General features: G+C 39.1%; 1 protein-coding gene across 1 annotated transcript in view; it reads left to right on the top strand.

Annotated features, from left to right (window-relative positions):
- LOC109468251 overlaps positions 1 to 2,343 on the top strand; it is a 4,116-nt gene extending 1,773 nt beyond the window's left edge. The window contains exons 3-4 of the mRNA XM_019766508.1: positions 1,707 to 1,866; positions 2,318 to 2,343. Of these exons, the coding sequence (XP_019622067.1) occupies positions 1,707 to 1,866; positions 2,318 to 2,343 (186 nt within the window). The remainder of the gene's footprint in view (positions 1 to 1,706; positions 1,867 to 2,317) is intronic.
- Positions 2,344 to 16,920: the final 14,577 nt, after the last annotated feature.

The following is a 16,920-nucleotide window of genomic DNA, read 5'->3' as shown; positions in this document are numbered from 1 at the left end:
TTCCCCCGTTGCCGATTTCTACTATTTATTCAGCCTGCAAAGGAGTCTGGTAGAGACTACCCCTCTAGAGCAAAGAACCTTTCAATTTTGTAGTTTAGGTAAAGTAGAAGAGGCAAGATTCCAACCGCTCCGAGGCAGGTTTTCCCTTCGAGCCACGGCAGGATTTGCATTGGCGCCGAGGAAGGATAACATCCAATCCCAGGCTCGTGTACAGTGGACGGTCCCCAATGAGGCACAGGTCACGTCAGCACATGTTGTCAAGAACGTAACCACATGGAAATTACGGTGCTAGTATTTTTGCTTTTGAAAATTCGAAAGGTTGCGACTAACCAAGGACAACCTTGGTTTTGAAATCTATATATAGGAATGCGTGGTTGTGTCCGTTTTCGCGGGTGATGGAATTATTAAAGGACTGTACTGGAAAACAATGATGCCCGGAAATAAGGGTACTTAGCCCTGTTAGGCCCTGTTAGAGCAGATGGTACAAGGAGAAACGACAGACATGTGGGGACGTTTGCAGGGTAGCGGGCAACGATGACAAATGTGACAAATTTAGAGAGAATATACTACAACAATGGTCAAGTTACAAGTCTTATATACATAATTAAAGATGCGAGTACAATGTTTGGTTACGTCGAGAAACAAATACAAATTACCTACAAACGGAGCTAACTACAATGTGTGTTAATAGCCAGAAATTCTGGTCTCGATTTACATTTCAAATCAAGCGGACTAACTACTAGTATAATCAAGGAGCTTTTATTCAACTAATAATCTTCAAGCAGATCATACGGTGGAAAGCTTTGGTGGCTATAGAGACTCCTGGATAATGGACACTGTCGTGCCACCGTATCATCTGCTTGGATATTAAGGTCATGTCGGCTTCCACAGGCCTCTGGCCAAGCCTGTATGCTACATTTATATTATATAGTATCCGTTCTTGACAGCATGTAGTGACAAGACGTCTGGCGGTCTCTGACCCATTGGGGACCGTCCACTGTACACACGCCTGTTAGTCGAGGTTATCCTGCCTATATATAGATACCAAAACCAAGGTTGTCCTTGCTTAGCCACAAATTTTCGAACTTCCACAAGCAAAAAATACTAGTATCGTAATTTCCATGTGGTTACGTTCTTGACAACATGTGGCGACATGACCTGTGACCCATTGGGGACCGTCCACTGTACACAACCTGCTCGGCGCGGTTGGAAATCATTCTGTGGAGCGAAGGGAAAACCTGCCTCGGGGCGCGGTTGGAATCTTGCCTCGGCGCGGTGGGAAATGGGCCGGGTGTGGAACGAAGAGAATTTGTATGGGACGGTGAAAAATGGGGGTGGAGCGAAGAGAAATTGGTATGAAAGAAGAGAAATAACTGTGGAACGAAGAGAAATGGGTATGGAGCGGTGAGAAATGGATGTGGAACGAAGATAAAAAAGTATGGAACGGTGAGAAATGGGTGTGGAGCGGTGAGAAATGGGTGTGGAACGAAGAGAAAAAAGTATGGAACGGTGAGAAATGGGTGTGGAACGAAGAGAAAAAAGTATGGAACGGTGAGAAATGGGTGTGGAACGAAGAGAAAAAAGTATGGAACGGTGAGAAATGGGTGTGGAACGAAAAGAAATAACTACGGTGTTTTGCGTACAAAAATTGCGCACAAAGCCACGATAGTTTCTGAATATTAACAGTTGTCTTTCCCAACATATAGGATGCTGACTTGGAAATATACTACCATGAGGACCAACACGTCAGTCTTGATGAGGGGGATGAGCTCGAGGGGGTTGAAGAGCTGCAGGACGAGGATGAAACAGATGTAGAGGAAGTGGAGATAGATTCTGAAGAAAGTCATGAAGAGGATGAGGAGGACAGTACCACAATGTCATGGATGATAACATTTTTACTTTACCTCAATGTATGGAAGTCTCATTTTAACATTTCTGACAATGCATTTGTTGCATTTTTGACTATGTTGAAATCATTTTTAATAGCTTTGTGTAGTATGTTTCATATGAAGACAGTAGATTTCCTTGTCACATCCTTTCCACAAACAATGTACAAGTTCCAAAAGACATTGGGATTAGACAGAAATGACTTCACTCGCTACATAGCCTGCCCATCCTGTGATTCGGTCTATACACAAGAAGAAGCAACAGAAGTGGAAAGGGATTGGCAAGGTAATATTGTCAGGAAAAAGTCTGCGAAATGCTCCTTTGTTGAATTCGGCGAACATAACCAACGAAGGTTCCGTCGACCATGTGGCACATTGCTAATGAAAACCTATGTAGGGAAGAATGATAAAGAGTTTCTTTATCCAAATAGGACATTTTGCTACCGGTCTATCATAAAGACTCTGCAAGACTTGACTTTAAGACCAGGTTTTATTGAGGACTGTGAAAAATGGAGAACTAGAAATGTTTCAGAGGGTGTGTATGGCGATATCTATGACGGGAAGGTGTGGAAGGACTTTCAATATTACAACGGTCAACCTTTTTTGTCTGAACCTTGCAACCTTGGATTAATGTTGAACTGTGATTGGTTTCAACCTTATGAAAACGTTAAGGATTCTGTAGGTGTGTTGTATTTGGTGATAATGAATCTCCCAAGGGAGCAAAGATTCAAAAAAGAAAATATTATTGTTGTCGGTATAATACCTGGGCCAAGGGAGCCTAAGGGACATATTAATGGCTATCTAGACCCAATGGTTGAGGAGTTACAGAGGTTATGGGATGGCGTATACCTTTATGACACCTCTGATCTTGGCAAGCAAAAGTACAGAGCAGCCTTGCTCTGTTTGTCTTCTGATATCCCAGCCACAAGGAAAACTGGTGGTTTTCTTGGTCACATGGCGAAGAAGGCTTGCTCAAAATGTCTTAAAACCTTCTCGAGAACACAAGAAAACAAAGTTGACTATTCAGGCTTCAACCTTGATGACTGGGAGCCCAGAACAAAAGAGATCCATCTTGACTGCGCTAGAAGGGCAAAACGTGCCAAGACCAAGTCCGAACAACAAAAAATTGAAGCTGAATTTGGTGCAAGACACAGTAGCCTACACGATTTGCCGTATTTTGACCCAATTCGAATGCATGTTGTGGATCCTATGCATAATATTCTTGAAGGAACAGCAAAGCGTGTTATGCAGCTGTGGAAAGAAAAGGATATTCTATCCAATGTGTCTTTTAAGACACTTCAGTCAAGGGTTGACGACTTAAAGTTACCCTCTGACCTCGATGCAGGGCTTCCCAGTAAAGTCGAATCGTCCTTTGAAGGTTTTACTGCTGCCCAATGGGAACGTTGGGTCTGTACTTTCTCTCTGTGTGCACTTAAAGGCATACTTCCTGATGCAGACTACAATATTTGGAATTGTTTTGTAACGGCAGCAAGGATACTATGTAATAGGGTTATCACAGCCCGACAGCTCAATGAAGCCCATTCATGTTTGAAGATTTTCTGTGACACATTTCAGCGCCGATATGGTAAAAAGTGGTGCAGCATGAATTTGCACCTGCATCTGCACCTAAAGCAATGCATTGAAGACTACGGCCCCGTCCATGCATTCTGGTGCTTCTCTTTTGAGAGGGCCAATGGCACATTGGGGGATTACCACAACAATAATAGACATGCTGAAGTCATCATGATGCGTAAATGGTTGATAGATTGGCAAGTTGCATCCAAGCAAAAGCAGGCAGAGTTGGGGGACCATCTAATTGAAATACCACCAGTGTCAAGTTTTGTAGGCGGTAAAAAATCAAGAAATGGTCATGTCTTGACTATGGAACAGTTGAGCATGCTTAAGAGCCTTCAAGAAGGTACCGTGGTCCATTTTGCTAACTTTGAATATGATAGTGAATTCGAAGAACTTCTCCCACCATTGAAACCAACTTATATGAGTTGTGATGAGAACGAGGAGCTGCTTCGTATGTTTCAAACTGTGTTTCCTGATAACGATGTAGTTAGAGTTTCTTTGTCTTACATCAAGTTTGACCGATGTTATTTCGCAGGAGAGTTGATATCGTCAGAAGACTACAGGACAGACTCATCCTCTTGTATATATGCTAAATGGTTTACTAACCAGGAGATAACGGGTAACCCCATAATTGATGTAAATGCAGATCCTAGGCCAGGATTGATTGTAAGGATGCTAAAGGTGTCAGTATTTCATAGAATTGGTGGTTCAGAAGAAAAGGCCGTTTATACAGTGGCCGAGGTCCAGTGGTTCAAGGAGCATGGGGATAGGTACCACTATGGTAGGAAAGACTTATGTTCTGTCTGGGACATCAGCTTCGAGCCATTTTCACATGCTTCCTATCTACCTTTGAAAAGGATTCTACATAGATGTGCATATTCAAAGACAAAGGTTCCGTTTTCAACCACAAGGGAAGAGACAGTGTACACAATTGTACCTCTGTCATCTGTGCGATGCATTTAAGTACATAAATATAAGAATAAGTATAAATCTTTATCTCCTTACGAGTTGTAAATATTTGGTTTACTGTATAATTTCACAGTCTTTTTAGACAGTACCTACTTGTATGTATGATAATGTGGAAACACATCTATGATTTCTGTATAAGTATAAATCTTTATCTCCTTACGAGTTGTAAATATTTGGTTTACTGTATAACTTCACAGTATTTTTAGACAGTACCTACTTGTATGTATGCTAATGTGGAAACACATCTATGGTTTCTGTATAAGTATAAATCTTTATCTCCTTACGAGTTGTAAATATTTGGTTTACTGTATAACTTCACAGTATTTTGTAGACAGTACCTACTTGTATGTATGCTAATGTGGAAACACATCTTGAATTTCTGTATAAGTATAAATCTTTATCTCCTTACGAGTTGTAAATATTTGGTTTACTGTATAACTTCACAGTCTCTTTAGACAATACCTACTTGTATGTATGATAATGTGGAAACACATCTATGATTTCTGACCATGTTGTGATTTTGATGTTGATCTCACAACAAAAGAGAACACAGCCAAGATGACGAAGGAGTGCATCGCATTAAAGGATCTTATGTCACACTTAATAACGTGTATATATCTTTTACTGTAATAAACATAGACTGACTCTGAGAAAGGCATACCCATATTTTAAGTACTAGCTAGTCCCGGAAATGTTAAAATTGCTTGCTTTCATTGAAGAATGAAATCAAAAGCTCTTGAACCAACCACATGCACTCCCCCTTCCTCGTCAGAAAAGTTGATGTTATGATGAGGACACAAATTGGGAAACTTGCATACTAGTAGTTGAGGAGATGGATTGGAAGCGTTAGCGCGCCGAATATATAGCACGGTTTCTGCTCACAGATAAGGACAAAATCATGTAACGCACATAGTATACGGTAGGGAATAATGGCGCCGTGCATAATTGAACAGTTCGCGTTGTTCAAGAAAGATGTTACCCCACATAGCGAATGCACTCATGACTATATTTCAGTCAGAAACTGATATGCGCGCGTTCTAGTCTACTGCTATTCGAGAACTCATTCATGATTCTCAAATATTTTCCGCCACCGCATGAACAAGTGTAGATTTTACCGCATCTCTCCAAAGTGGGGGTTTCATCCACGTAACAACAAGGAAGCGGTATTTATTCATGGTAATTCAATTTCACGAAACTAGTACATACTGCGGTAGGTGCACGTGCGGTGCTGTTGAAATATCTTCTCCACATACCCCTTTATTCCTGTTGGAGATATACATGTATAGGCAAATTTAATCTTTATATTTTTTCTAATATGGACGCTTGCGCAAGTGCGTGCCAACAAAAGCAGTCCAATTTCAAGGTTAGCACATTATACCCCACGAAAGAGACATCTTTTCATTGAAGTCAAAGAGCCTTTCAGATCAAAAACTCTGCAAAAAGATCTGAACGCCAAAGAAGAATTCGAAACACAGGAATCATGCAGTTTAATCCAAAAAAGTATATCAATACTATGCATGCAACTAACAAACAAACAAACCTCATGTAACTAGCTAACAGTTTGTTAGCCTGGAATCCAAACCTATTATAGCTTCCGATCCTGTATCCGGAGAGCATGGATAGGTTTGGATGTAACAACTACGTACAAATACCAGCCCAGAAAAGAGCAAGAAATAGTCATACCTGGAAGTATGAAAGTTATCAACCAAGGATTGAGGTGTTCAAATACCCATTTTCCCTAAAACTCTAGTAGAGTCGAAATCGCTACCACTTTGACAGCAGGGGCATCGTCACTAGATCGCTTTAATCAATGTTAGATGTTCAAAGGTTAGGTGAAACAATACACTTGTTGTAATATAGCCAGCTGCCGCCGCGCCGCGTACCTACGAAGCTGGTGTGTTGGGTGTCGGACGTTTCGACACTTTGACAGTTCCGAGTAGGCATCTATACAAAGTCTTATCTTTTACGGTCGTATCTATATCTATATATATATATTGTCAGGTGAAGTAAACAATAAATAGACGTATCCCAGTACATGTCACAGTTAATGCAAAATGTTATCTATACGTTAAAACAAATTTGCACAATACCAGCCTCATATATTAAGCTAGCTGTGCTGTTAATTGATCTACTCGTCTTCCATCCCTTGTGAAGATACAGGGCATGCACCTGTCTTAAACTTCGGACAGGCGCAGATGTAGGCCTATATCGTTGATACCTGTAACACGTTAGAGCGACATGGATGGCGTTAAAATCAATACACGTAAACTATATTTTGAACACGGATAGCCTACAATACTATTTAACTTTTGGTATAGTACGTTGGCCTGTTGTGTACACTGTTTAATTGATTTTTAACGTTTATTGGAAAAAACTTATTAAAAGTGCCCTCTAGCGATTTGCATCAAAGTGCAGCACGCAAATATATTTTGAAAGGAATTTGGGCAAATATTACAATGAAATTGTCTGATGATCAAGTAAAACATCAATGGTTGTGTTAATTGTTTTGTTAATTGCTTTGTGGCTTCATACTCTTATCTTTCATACAAGTTGTAACACCATACATTTGCCCAAATGACCCCAAAACAGCATTTTTCGCCCCAAAATGCGATATCGCTAAACGTCGACCGATCTTCACGAAACCAACTTTTTTGGATGCGGAACCATCCACCGACATCAGTTCCACCCTTGGTTTTTGAAAAAAGGATAATTTGCCCAAATGACCCCAAAACAGCATTTTTCGCCCCAAAATGCGATATCGCTAAACGTCGACCGATCTTCACGAAACCAACTTTTTTGGATGCGGAACCATCCACCGACATCAGTTCCACCCTTGGTTTTTGAAAAAAGGATAATTTGCCCAAATGACCCCAAAACAGCATTTTTCGCCCCAAAATGCGATATCGCTAAACGGATACGGGATGTATGCTTTATCAAATCTAAGTTCCATATTTGATTTATTAAATCTATAAAGTTCCATATTTGAATTCCCCACTAGCATCCGCTTAAAACCTTTTCGGATCCGCAGTTAGGCGTCCAAAATACAGACGGATCCAGCCAGAGACTCCGCCTCGTATACGAGGAGTTCCATATTTTGAATTCCGGCTTGCATCCGCTTAGAACCTGTTCGGATCCGCAGTTATTCAAGAAAAATACAGACGGATCCGCTCAGAGATACGCCACGTATGCGTAAAGTTCTATATTTTGATCCGACTAGCATCCGCCAAGAACATGTTCAGATCCGCAGTTATTCCTCAAAAATACAGACGCATCCGGCAAGAGATACGCCATGTATACGTTAGGTTTCATATTTTGGATCCGACTATTACCCGCTTAAAACCTGTTCGTATCCGCAGTTATTCGTCAAAAATACAGACGGATCCGGCCAGAGATACGCCATGTATGCGCGAAGATCCATATTTTGGATCCGACTATTACCCGCTTAAAACCCGTTCGTATCCGCAGTTATTCGTCAAAAATACAGACGGATCCGGCCAGAGATACGCCATGTATACGTTAGGTTTCATATTTTGGATCCGACTATTACCCGCTTAAAACCCCTTCGGATCCGCAGTTATTCGTCAAAAATACAGACGGATCCGGCCAGAGATACGCCATGTATGCGAGAAGATCCATATTTTGGATCCGACTTGCATCCGCTTAAAACCTGTTCGGATCCGCAGTTATTCCTAAAAAATACAGACGGATCCGGCCAGAGATACGCCATGTATACGTTAGGTTTCATATTTTGGACCCGACTATTATCCTCTTAGAACCTGTTCGTATCCGCAGTTATTCGTCAAAAATACAGACGGATCCGGCCAGTGATACGCCACGTATTCGCGAAGATCCATATTTTGGATCCGACTATTATCCGCTTAAAACCCGTTCGTATCCGCAGTTATTCGTCAAAAATACAGACGGATCCGGCCAGAGATACGCCACGTATACGTTAGGTTTCATATTTTGGATCCGACTATTACCCGCTTAAAACCCCTTCGGATCCGCAGTTATTCGTCAAAAATACAGACGGATCCGGCCAGAGATACGCTATGTATGCGAGAAGATCCATATTTTGGATCCGACTTGCATCCGCTTAAAACCTGTTCGGATCCGCAGTTATTCCTAAATAATACAGACGGATCCGGCCAGAGATACGCCATGTATACGTTAGGTTTCATATTTTGGACCCGACTATTATCCTCTTAGAACCTGTTCGGATCCGCAGTTATTCGTCAAAAATACAGACGGATCCGGCCAGAGATACGCCACGTATTCGCGAAGATCCATATTTTGGATCCGACTAGAATCCGCTTAAAACCCGTTCGTATCCGCAGTTATTCCTAAAAAATACAGACGGATCCGGCCAGAGATACGCCACGTATTCGCTCGGATCCATATTTTGGATCCGACTAGAATCCGCTTAAAACCCGTTCGTATCCGCAGTTATTCGTCAAAAATACAGACGGATCCGGCCAGAGATACGCCACGTATGCGCGAAGATCCATATTTTGGATCCGACTATTACCCGCTTAAAACCCGTTCGTATCCGCAGTTATTCGTCAAAAATACAGACGGATCCGGCCAGAGATACGCCATGTATACGTTAGGTTTCATATTTTGGATCCGACTATTACCCGCTTAAAAACCCCTTCGGATCCGCAGTTATTCGTCAAAAATACAGACGGATCCGGCCAGAGATACGCTATGTATGCGAGAAGATCCATATTTTGGATCCGACTTGCATCCGCTTAAAACCTGTTCGGATCCGCAGTTATTCCTAAATAATACAGACGGATCCGGCCAGAGATACGCCATGTATACGTTAGGTTTCATATTTTGGATCCGACTATTATCCGCTTAAAACCCGTTCGTATCCGCAGTTATTCGTCAAAAATACAGACGGATCCGGCCAGAGATACGCCACGTATGCGCGAAGATCCATATTTTGGATCCGACTAGAATCCGCTTAAAACCCGTTCGTATCCGCAGTTATTCCTAAAAAATACAGACGGATCCGGCCAGAGATACGCCACGTATGCGCGAAGATCCATATTTTGGATCCGACTATTACCCGCTTAAAACCCCTTCGGATCCGCAGTTATTCGTCAAAAATACAGACGGATCCGGCCAGAGATACGCCACGTATGCGCGAAGATCCATATTTTGGATCCGACTTGCATCCGCTTAAAACCTGTTCGGATCCGCAGTTATTCGTCAAAAATACAGACGGATCCGGCGGGTGATTCTCTGGAGATCTACGCCGTTTTGACGTTAAATATTACTTTGTATTTCCTTTATTGTCGCAATTGTGGTATTTAGACCAAAATCCAAATTAAACAGACATACAACGCGCGCAAATGTTGTATTTGAAAATCCGGAAGAATCCGAGTCTGGGATGTTTGATAATAAAATATCCGTGAGAATGACACATCAGTATCCGTCGCGAATCACGGATCCGGGTAAATTCGAAAATGGATCTGTGCTGAATCCTTACATTTTCGGAATCTTGGGGATTCGTACGGAAATGTTCCGTATCTGCCGCGGGATTGCGAATGCGTATTCGTCGGATCTGCTGGGATCCGTGGCCATTTCTTCCAGTTCAAACACGTACAATTCCAAAACTAAAGACGATATTCCAAAACGGTTTGCTGTTCTGGAATACTTGTGTCATACCCTTTCTTACGATACCAAAACTTTTCCTCATAGGACTTTTGGTCACCTTAACCCTAGCCCAAACTGTAACCATAACATGATTATTAACCTTTTAAAATAGCGTCACCTGAAGAATTCAAACACGTTCAATTCCAAAACTAAAGACGATATTTCAAAACGGTTTGCTGTTCTGGAATACTTGTGTCATACCCTTTCCAACTATTCCAAACTTTTACATCCTGGGACTTTTGGTCACCCTAACCCTAGCCCAAACTGTAACCATAATATGATTATTAACTTTTTACCATAGTGTCACCTAAAATCTTCAAACACGTACAATTCCAAAAGTAAAGACGATATTCCAAAACGGTTTGCTGTTCTGGAATACCTGTGTCATACCCTTTCAAACGATACCAAACTTTTACATCCTGGGACTTTTGATCACCCTAACCCCAGCCCAAACTCTAACCATAATATGATTATTAACTTTTTACCATAGCGTCATCTGAAGAGTTCAAACACGTACAATTCCAAAACTAAAGACGATATTCCAAAACGGTTTGCTGTTCTGGAATACTTGTGTCATTCCCTTTCGAACGATACCAAACATTTGCTTCCTAGGACTTTCGGTCACCCTAACCCTAGCCCAAACTTAAACCATAATACGATTATTAACTTGTAACTAAACTTACTGTTTACTATGGCGTCAAATAAAATTTTCAAACACGTGCGATCCCAAAACTAAAGACGATATTCCAAAACAGTTTGCTGTTCTGGATTACTTGTGTCATACTCTTTCCAACGATACCAAACTTTTACATCCTGGGACTTTTGGTCACCCTAACCCTAGTCCAAACTGTAACCATAATATGATTATTAACTTTTTACCATAGCGTCACCTAAAATTTTCAAACACGTACAATTCCAAAAATAAAGACGATATGACAAAACGATTTGCTGTTCTGGAATACTTGTTTCACACCCTTTCTAACGATACCAAATCTTTTGATTCTAGGACTTTTGGTCACCCTAACCCTAGCCCAAACTGTAACCATAATATGATCATTAACTTTTTACTATAGCGTTACCTAAAATTTTAAAACACGTAAAATTCCAAAACTAAAGACGATATTCAAAAACGGTTTGCTGTTCTGGAATACTTGTGTCATACCCTTTCCAACGATACCAAACTTTTGATTCCTACGACTTTTGCTCATCCTAACCCTAGCCCAAACTGTAACCATAATATGATTACTATAGCGTCACCTTAAATATTCAAACACGTAAAATTCCAAAACTAAAGACGATATTCCAAAACGGTTTGCTGTTCTGGAATACTTGTGTATACACCCTAACCCTAGCCCAAACTGTAACCATAATATGATTATTAACTTTTTACTATAGTGTCACCTAAAATCTACAAACACGTACAATTCCAAAACTAAAGACGATATTCCAAAACGGTTTAAAGTTCTGGAATACATGTGTCATACCCTTTCTAACGATAGTGATTTTTTTTCATTCTAGGACTTTTGGTCACCCTAACCCTAGCCCAAACTGTAACCATAATATGATTATTAACTTTTTACCATAGCGTCACCTGAAGAATTCAAACACGTACAATTCCAAAACTAAAGACGATATGCCAAAACGGTTTGCTGTTCTGGAATACTTGTGTCATACCCTTTCTAACTATTCCAAACGTTTACATCCTGGGACTTTTGGTCACCCTAACCCTAGCCCAAACTGTAACCATAATATGATTATTAACTTTTTACTATAGCGTCACCTAAAATTTTCAAACACGTACGATCCCAGAACTAAAGACGATATTCCAAAACGGTTTGCTGTTCTGGATTACTTATGTCATACCCTTTCTAACGATACCAAACTTTTACATCCTGGGACTTTTGGTCACACTAACCCTAGCCCAAACTGTAACCATAACATGATTATTAACTTTTTACCATAGCGTCACCTGAAGAATTCAAACACGTACAATTCCATAACTAAAGACGATATTCCAATACAGTTTGAAGTTTTAGAATACATGTGTCATACCCTTTCTAACGATAGTGATTTTTTTTTTCATTCTAGGACTTTTGGTCACCCTAACCCAAGCCCAAACTGTAACCATAATATGATTATTAATTTTACCATAGCGTCACCTGAAGAATTCAAACACGTACAATTCCAAAACTAAAGACAATATGCCAAAACGGTTTGCTGTTCTGGAATACTTGTGTCATACCCTTTCCAACGATACCAAACTTTTACATCCTGGGACTTTTGGTCACACTAACCCTAGCCCAAACTGTAACCTTAATATGATTATTAACTTTTTACCAAAGCGTCACCTGAAGAGTTCAAACACGTACAATTTCGAAACTAAAGACGATATTCCAAAACGGTTTGCTGTTCTGGAATACTTGTGTCATACCCTTTCCAACGATACCAAACTTTTACATCCTGAGACTTTTGGTCACCCTTACCCTAGCCCAAACTGTAACCATAATATGATTATTAACTTTTTACTATAGTGTCACCTAAAATCTTCAAACACGTACAATTCCAAAACTAAAGACGATATTCCAAAACGGTTTGCTGTTCTGGATTACTTTTGTCATACCCTTTCCAACGATACCAAACTTTTACATCCTGGGAGTTTTGGTCACCCTTACCCTAGCCCAAACTGTAACCATAATATGATTATTAACTTTTTACCATAGCGTCACCTAAAAAGTTCAAACACTTACAATTCCAAAACTAAAGACGATATTCAAAACGGTTTGCTGTTCTGAAATACTTGTGTCCTTGTGTCATACCCTTTCTAACGATACTAAACTTTTACATCCTGGGACTTTTGTTCACCCTTACCCTAGCCCAAACTGTAACCATAATATGATTATTAACTTTTTACTATAGTGTCACCTAAAATCTTCAAACACGTACAATTCCAACACTAAAGACGATATTCCAAAACGGTTTGCTGTTCTGAAATACTTGTGTCATACCCTTTCTAACGATACCGAATCGTTTTATTCTAGGACTTTTGGTCACCCTAACCCTAGCCCAAACTGTAACTATAATATGATTATTAACTTTTTACCATAGCGTCACCTAAAAAGTTCAAACACGTACAATTCCAACACTAAAGACGATATTTCAAAACGATTTGCTGTTCTGGAATACTTGTATCATACCCTTTCTAACGATACCAAATCTTTTGATTCTAGGATTTTTGCTCACCCTTACCCTAGCCCAAACTGTAACCATAATATGATTATTAACTTTTTACTATAGTGTCACCTAAAATCTTCAAACACGTACGATTCCAAAGCTAAAGACGATATTTCAAAACGGTTTGCTGTTCTGGAATACTTGTGTCATACCCTTTCCAACGATATCAAACTTTTACATCCTGAGACTTTTGGTCACCCTAACCCTAGCCCAAACTGTAACCATAATATGATTATTAACGTTTTACCATTGCGTCACCTTAAGAGTTCAAACACGTACAATTCCAAAACTAAAGACGATATTCCAAAACGGTTTGCTGTTCTGAAATACTTGTGTCATTGTGTCATACCCTTTCTAACGATACTAAACTTTTAAATCTTGGGACTTTTGGTTACCCTAACCCTAGCCCAAACTGTAACCATAATATAATTATTAACTTTTTACCATAGCGTCACCTGAATACTTTAAACACGTTCAATTCCAAAACTAAAGACGATATTCCAGAACGGTTTGCTGTTCTAGAATACTTGTGTCATACCCTTTCTAACGATACCAAACTTTCACATCCTGGGACTTTTGGTCACCCTAACCCTAGCCCAAACTGTAACCATAATATGATTATTAATTTTTACCATAGCGTCACCTAAAAATTTCAAACATATACAATTCCAAAACAAAAGACGATATTCCAAAATGGTTTGATGTTCTGCAATACTTGTGTAATACTCTTTCCAACGATACCATTTTTTTTCAACCTGGGACTTTTGGTCACCCTAACCCTAGCCCAAACTGTAACCATAATATGATTATTAACTTTTTACCATTGCGTCACCTAAAAATTTGAAACATATACAATGATAAAACTAAAGACGATATTCCAAAACGGTTTGCTGTTCTGGAATACTTGAGTAATACTCTTTCCAACGATACCAATTTTTTTTCAACCTGGGACTTTTGGTCACCCTAACCCTAGCCCAAACTGTAACCATAATATGATTATTAACTTTTTACCATAGCGTCACCTAAAATTTCATACACGTACAATTCCAAAACTAAAGACGATATTCCAAAACGGTTTGATGTTCTGGAATACTTGTGTTTTAACCTTTCTAACGATACCAAATCTTTCCATTCTAGGACTTTTGGTCACCCTAACCCTAGCCCAAACTGTAACCATATTATGATTAACTTTTTACCCTTTTTTAATGATAACATAAGTATTCTTTCTGGGACTTTCGGTTACCCAAACCCTAACCCAAACCCTTACTCTAACACAATTATTAATTTTTTACTATAGCGTCACCTTAAAAGTTCCAACACGTACAATCCCCAAAAAAGGAGCTATTGCAAAACGGTTTGCTGTTCTGAAATACATGTGCCATTTCGAATGTGTCGGTTCCACTTTAGATAGACATACTATTACAAAACAAATGATGCGGCCTAACGTTAACAAGGTATGCAATCTCTTTTTAGTACTTTATTAATTTGAGCTAGTAAAACAACTTATGAGTATGCAGCCCCTGTTTACATTTTAGGATATAATCATGATCTTTAATAGTATTTAGGTCTTGCGTTCAGGGAAAGTGACGTAAGAGCTCCCTAAAATTTTGTTAAGAAATTGCAGGGGCGTTTGGTTGAAAATGTTGGAATTAAAACGCAAAACGACTAGGCCAGATTGCATAGCTAGTTGACGTTAGACCCCAACACCTGTTATGCAAAAGTTTGTTTATCTGAAGCGTCAACTGTTACCTGTACATGTAGATCCGAGTTGTTGATGTTCTTGTCGTGATGGCTAGCCCATGATCATAGCCTCCAGCTAGTTGGGCGATATATATATATAAATATATATACACATAGATACATAGATACATATATACATATATGCAAATTCTAAGTTAATCTAATATCATCTAATTAATAGCAAAATCATAAAGGTAAACATAATTTTGTTATGTTTTATTGTGTTGCAAAACTCTAGTTTGGATTTTGTTTGACACTTTCAATTGCCACAAAGTCGGATTTTCCAATCAACTTTGCTCCTGAATTAGTTTCTGAATCTATTAGTTTTATTGCAATGATAACTGAATGGTACTGAACCGACTCTTTCCACCTGGAAACAATGACTTTTCTAACACCGTTATAAGTTTCTACTCGCCATATGTTTTATTCAACCAGTGTTTCCGACATATAAAAGTATTAATGTTAACAAAGTCGGAACATCACTCGGAACATTTCAACATCACATATATAATTATAGGTAATAAAACATAAAGATTAGACATAAATTAACCAGAATTTATGTTTATCCTTTATAGGTGTATTACATATACTGAAGTCAAAATCAAAAACTTAACTTTACTCACTTTACGTCAAGTCCTAAAAGAGAAATCTAAAATATTCGGACGTCAATCAAGTAAATGATAATTTAAAATACGTCTACAATCTTGACTGGATAAAATGTTGACATTTCTCAAACTTTTATATAGTTGAAACAGCAAATAATGAATATATACATATCATGATGATAAACTGTCAAGTTTGTCGTCTGCATTACATGATGTCGTGGATACGGCGGAATGCTCTTACTTACCAAGGCCTGGAGTTGTACAGTGGAAATTTAGGTAAGTCTAATTGTTAGAAAATACCGTTTACACTGATCCAAAATCACTTCTACCAACACATTTAAACTTTCAAGATAAGATACCCTTGCATTTTAACCCTCAAACACCCATACGGGGTCCATTTGGACCCCAGACGTATATTTTTATGTGCTATTTGAATTTTTTTCTATTCTTAAAAAAATTAGCCCGTGACTTTGTCAGTACACCTCTTTTACAATTTCTCCTAATTTTTTTTGGAGATCGGCACAAATTTGTAAAAATAACAACTGAAGTCTGATGTAAGACCCTCTGGGGTCAAAATGAACCCCAGCCATGTATTTGTACTTTCCTACACACGAAATTGTTCGGATGTCCTCAATATGTCTTCAAGGAAGCATTATTGCTCTGATATTATGCAGTTTGCCAAGTAACCTCCAACTCAGGAATTAGGTTATCAGGTTTTCAGAGGTTTGACAATTTGACAATCATATGAGGTCAAAGGTCAACCCCATGTATTTTGCATAAATTATGATAATGAGCGGGAATTTTTTAACACTTAATCATGCCAAAATAAACGTCTTAATATGTTTAACCAATATATGTGCAAAGGTCACTGAAAGAATGCCAAAAGGAATATAAAATTGAAAGAAACCAAATGGGGTCCATTTGGACCCCGTTCGGGCATTATCGTCACAAAAAAAAGTTCGGGTGTTTAAGGGGTTAACGGTGCAAAGTTATAAAATAATGGTGATTGGATATTTGCACATATGCACGTTTTGCAGAGGTGAGCACTTTAAGCAATGTTATGTAAATTACGTGATTTTCATCAGGTACAGATACCATTAACTTGGCAAATGTATGATTTCGTCGAACGGTCGTTTGTATTTATAATGGAGTCAGTCAGTATATTAACATGATTGCAATAATTTTACTGTTATTATTAACATCGTAACTTATTTCTCTAAATAGAAATAGCAATGAATCCAACTCTATTT

The sequence above is a fragment of the Branchiostoma belcheri genome, unplaced genomic scaffold (assembly GCF_001625305.1).
Source record: "Branchiostoma belcheri isolate BF01 breed outbred unplaced genomic scaffold, Haploidv18h27 scaffold197, whole genome shotgun sequence".
Lineage (NCBI taxonomy): Eukaryota > Metazoa > Chordata > Leptocardii > Amphioxiformes > Branchiostomatidae > Branchiostoma > Branchiostoma belcheri.
This window is presented reverse-complemented; position numbering and strand designations above follow the sequence as displayed.